The 5,000-nt window shown below is 45.4% G+C and overlaps 1 protein-coding gene across 1 annotated transcript in view; it reads left to right on the forward strand.

Moving 5' to 3' along the window:
• The first annotated feature begins 3,338 nt into the window (after window positions 1–3,338).
• Window positions 3,339–5,000, forward strand: part of LOC146252894 (alpha-1,6-mannosylglycoprotein 6-beta-N-acetylglucosaminyltransferase B-like) — a 14,629-nt gene continuing 12,967 nt past the window's right edge. Inside the window, exons 1-2 of the mRNA XM_084678657.1 lie at window positions 3,339–3,376; window positions 4,141–4,253. Of these exons, the coding sequence (XP_084534783.1) occupies window positions 3,339–3,376; window positions 4,141–4,253 (151 nt within the window). The remainder of the gene's footprint in view (window positions 3,377–4,140; window positions 4,254–5,000) is intronic.

Consider the following 5,000-nt stretch of genomic DNA (forward strand, 5'->3'; position numbering starts at 1 on the left):
AAATGCTATTTGCATAATTTATGAGCGCTTGATGAAGACTACTATACTGTCTATGGTATTCTACGGAGGCTGAATCCTGAGCTGTTAGCGCCACCTTTTGGCCACTCAGAGGAAATGCCAACAGAGATGAACAACGTACAATGAGGGGTCATTCTGATGTTGACCGGTTGGTTGACCACACTTCCTGTTTGGTGATGAGGTTGCTTTGCAGAACAACAAACTGCCTAGGCTGGCTGAGTTGGAGGTTTTTGTCCACAAGCTGATTAATCTTAAATCTCAGCCATCAAAACATAACAGTCTGGCCTGATTGAGTTAGAAAAGAACCTGAACTGTATTTACCCACATGATGGCAGTAGAGTTCAGCATATGAAGCGTTTCCTAATGAATTAGAAAAGCAAGAACGTTCCAGATATTCATATTATGAACACGGCGCTATATATTCATATTCAGGGGCGCAGCAAAGAATTTTGGGCCCCATTTTTATCATTTCTATTCGTTTTTCATTTTTTGGGGGCCCCTGTCAGTCAGGGACCCTTGGAATTGTCCTAACTTTCCCCCCCTATATGGCGCCCCTATTCATATTATAAACACATCCCTATATATTCATATTATAAACACATCCCTATATATTCATTTTATAAACACAGCCTTATATATTCATATTATAAACACAGCCCTATATATTCATATTATAAACACAGCCCTATATATTCATATTATAAACACAGCCCTATATATTCATATTATAAACACAGCCCTATATATTCATATTATAAACACAGCCCTATATATTCATATTATAAACACAGCCCTATATATTCATATTATAAACACAGCCCTATATATTCATATTATAAACACAGCCCTATATATTCATATTATAAACACAGCCCTATATATTCATATTATAAACACAGCCCTCTACACATACAACCAAGTGATTCTTTCAGTGTAATATTGAAATACTTTATCCCTGGCTGTTGTCAAATGGTCTTATTGATCCCTTTCTGTTGAACAAATTATAAAAAGGTACTCTGTCTGCCCTTAATGATGTCCAAGTCTGTTTTTATATCACCCAGTCAAGGTTCCTTGGAACTTCTCATTAGACCAAGGTTACACCAGGGGGTCCAGGGGTCAAGGGGGTCCAGAGGTCCGACAGCAGGTCTACCTCATGAGGTCCCTTACCACCTCGCTGCGCCCACCCTCACCTGTATGTCTTCACTGGGGAATGCGGTTTAGAATAAACTTTATGTAAAAACATATATATTTGTCTTTGGTAAATAAAGTATTAACTAGGTTTGACCGGAATTGCGCCATGCCATGTATTTACAAACATTTCAGATATACATAGAGTACAACCATATTTGAATGTATGCTATGTTCAGGTACCAGGTGAGCATAGACCCACAGTGCCATCTCTCCTATCAGGGGGTCAGATGCTGTCCAGCTGCAGATATATTCTGTGCACTGTCGAGCCACTCTCTTTGTTACTGTTCATTTATCTCTGTAACTCTCTCTCTCTCTGTGTCTCTATGTCTCTCTCTCTCTGTCTCTCACTCTCTCTCTCTGTGTGTCTCTCTGTCTCTCTGTCTTTCTCTCTCTCTCTCTCTCTCTCTCTCTCTCTCTCTCTCTCTCTCTCTCTCTCTCTCTGTGTGTCTCTCTGTCTCTCTCTCTCTGTCTCTCTCTCTCTCTCTCTCTGTGTGTCTCTCTGTCTCTCTCTCTCTGTCTCTCACTCTCTCTGTCTCTCTCTCTCTGTCTCTCACTCTCTCTCTATCTCTCTCTCTCTCTGTCTCTCTCTCTGTCTCTCTCTCTCTCCCTGTATCTCTCTCTCTCTCTGTCTGTGTGTGTCTCTCTGTGTCTCTCTCTCCCCAGGGGGTTCTGTCTCTGTGAATACACCAAAGCAGCTGCAGATGAAACTAGAAGAACAGGACCACTGGCAGCAGGAGGGAAAATAGGGCCAGAGAGAGAGGGGGGAGAGGGGGGAGAGGGGGAGAGAGAGGGGGGAGAGAGGGGGGAGAGAGGGGTGAGGAGAGGGAGAGAGAGGAGGGGGGAGAGGGGGAGAGAGGGGTGAGGAGAGGGGAGAGTAAGTAAGTAAGACTTTATTTATATAGCACATTTCATACAGGAATTGCAGCTCAAGGTGCTTTACATAAAAGAGAGAGGGGGGGAAGAGAGAGGGGGAGAGAAAGAGAGAGAAAGAAGGAGACAGATAAGAGAAGCGGGGTCAGGAAATAGAAAGTAAAATATCATCTCCACAGTTTGGAAACACTGTCCACACTCAGAGCAAACGGAAGCCTTGCCCCTGTCAACCATTCCGATACTGATCCCACAGTGAGAACAGTTTCCATGGCAGCAGAAAGCCAATGAGGAAGCCAATGGGCCCTTACTGACCCCATTCGATTGACTATGAACGCTCTCGCTCTCTTTATCTCCTTCCTTCTCTCTCTTTGCTGACTTTCTGGCTCACATTTAAGTAGCTGTCATTATTTTTAACAGTTGGATCTCTCTGTCCCGCTGAAAGGGGTCCAATGCTTATATGTAAACTGTTCAAGCTTGATCTAGGAGGTGCGTCAGAGTTCCGTACATAATTTTTGTTCTATTTTAAGGCAGTAGAGATCAGCTTCTGACCGCAAGGGCGCTTTCCACGGTGCTGACAACGACCACCGCTCCTACCTTTACAAGTCAGCTTCTCTTTCAAGTTTGTCTCGCAAATTATATTTCTCTTACATAGTAGTGATTATTTCAGATATTTACATAATTTCAGAACAATGCAAGAACTCTTGCAAAACAATGCAAGAACTCTTGCAACTTTTCTCTGAGTTTGTAACGTTTTCGTTAGGTGGCGCTGTGCAGGTGATGGAAAACTGCTCGAAGAATGTATGAAAACGAAAACGGTTACGGTCAGCTCATTGTCGAGATACCGAGTTGCGGTCACAAACGCTTCAAAATCGACAGCTGTGTGTGTTAGGATCTACATTACAATCTGTCTTTACAGTATAAATCCACCAGACGTCAACGAGTGGGAGTTGTCGTTTTTCTCGTTTTTCTATTGACTTTTGCATCAGAGGTATAACAATACGGTTTAGCAGATTATTGGGTATGATAATACCCATCAGAAATAGTCGCTTAAGTTTCTCTACACATCACTTAGGCTCCAACGAATGACGAGTTGTTGTGTTCGCGAGACAACGTTTTTAATCCATTTGTGTTGTTCAACGAAGTCGTTTTAAAAGGATGACAACACCAACTATTTGGGCATTGTGTGACACGTGCACACCGTTGGAGACAGTTTTCCAAGGTGAATGACGACTCTCTCGGGGAACAAAGTCCGTTTGAGTATGGCGAGGAGATGTCTTCTGACTGTGAAACCGTTCAGGTAAGGCGTCTGAGCGGCTGGTGACGCTCCGGGTTTTTTTCGTTGACGGAACAGCCCAAGATTAGAACGATTCATAACAATATCCCCTGAGAAATGTTTTGTAGATGTTTCTTTTTCTGCTTGGGTACTCTTCACTGTAAATATTGGCTTGCATATAGAGCGTATACTTTTTTTCCTTTGTCATTTGTGTTCATTTCACAACAACACATCATCTCCTCAACATTACAGTTACACTGGAAGGTCTCTATCCCTCCATCCCTCCAGCCCTCCATCAGCCCTTTATCCTCTCCTTTCAGCCTCTCTCTTGCCTGTTCTCCCAGTCTCTCCGCCTCTAAGCCTCCTAGTACCACCTACCTCTCCACCCTGGAAGGAGTCTGATCCTACCAGTGTGTCAGTGCTTGTCGATTGTAGCACTCTGGAAAAGACAGAAAAACGGTTTATTTTGCTTCTGTAACAGTGATTGTTTATGAGATTTTGATCAGGTTGATGTTGGGGTTGATGCACAGCTTAATATACTGAGGTTTGTCTGAGGAGCTGGTCTGATGTGTCCCCATGCCCCCTGTGAGCCTGATACAACTCTGGTACAGTTACATACATACCCAGACTCTCTGAGTCTCTGTGTCTGTCTGTCTGTCTGTCTCTGTCTGTATGTCTCTCTCTTTCTCTGTCTGTCTCTATGTCTCTCTTTCTCTCTGTCTCAATGTCTCTCTCCCTCTGTCTCACTGTCTGTCTCTCTGTCTGTCTCTCTCCCCCCCTCCCTCCAGGATCTTTGTGGCAGGTATCAGCTTCTTCAGCCTGTTCTTCCTAATGACCTCCCTGGGGGGGCAACTGTTGGCACGGCGACAAGGAGACTCCCCCTTTACCATCAGGGCTGAAGGTAAGAGTGTGTCTGGGGCTGGGCTACTGACACACTGACCACCTTCTCTCTCTCTGTCTCCTCTTGTTCTATCTTGTTCTCTCACTTTTCCACTGCTTGTAGTGTGTGTGTGTGTGGATAGATCACCATTGCTTACTCATTAAGAGAATCAATGTTTGTGGTTCTGTGTCCTCCTATCCTGCTGCTGTCTTATACTGCCTCCAGCCAGATATCCAGCCAGCCAGCCAGCTATACAGCCAGCTAGTCAGCCAGCCAGCCAGCCAGTCAGCCAGTCAGATATGCAGCCAGCCAAGCTATGGATCTTGTTGTTCATACCTAGCATCCAATACGAAATCAATAGTGTGTTAGTTCTTTTATTGATCTCCTACTCTTTCCCTCTCTTCCTCACCTCTCTGTCTGTCTGTCTGTCTGTCTCTCTGGCACTACCCCTATCTCTTTCTTTCCCCGTCTTTTACTCTCTCTCTCTCTTCATTGCTCACCTTTATTCACAACATCCCTTTCAACACCTGTCTCACCAACCTCTCTCTGTCTCTCCACCCCCCCACACGCCCTCTCTCTCTCCCTGTCTCTCCACCCTCCCCCCACGCCCTCCCTCCCTCCCTGTCTCTCCACCCTCCCCCCACGCCCTCTCTCTCCCTGTCTCTCCACCCTCCCCCCACGCCCTCTCTCTCCCTGTCTCTCCACCCTCCCCCCACGCCCTCTCTCTCCCTGTCTCTCCACCCTCCCCCCACGCCCTCTCTCTCCCTG

Source organism: Hypomesus nipponensis, chromosome 17 (genome assembly GCF_054491055.1).
Source record: "Hypomesus nipponensis isolate SF chromosome 17, ASM5449105v1, whole genome shotgun sequence".
Lineage (NCBI taxonomy): Eukaryota > Metazoa > Chordata > Actinopteri > Osmeriformes > Osmeridae > Hypomesus > Hypomesus nipponensis.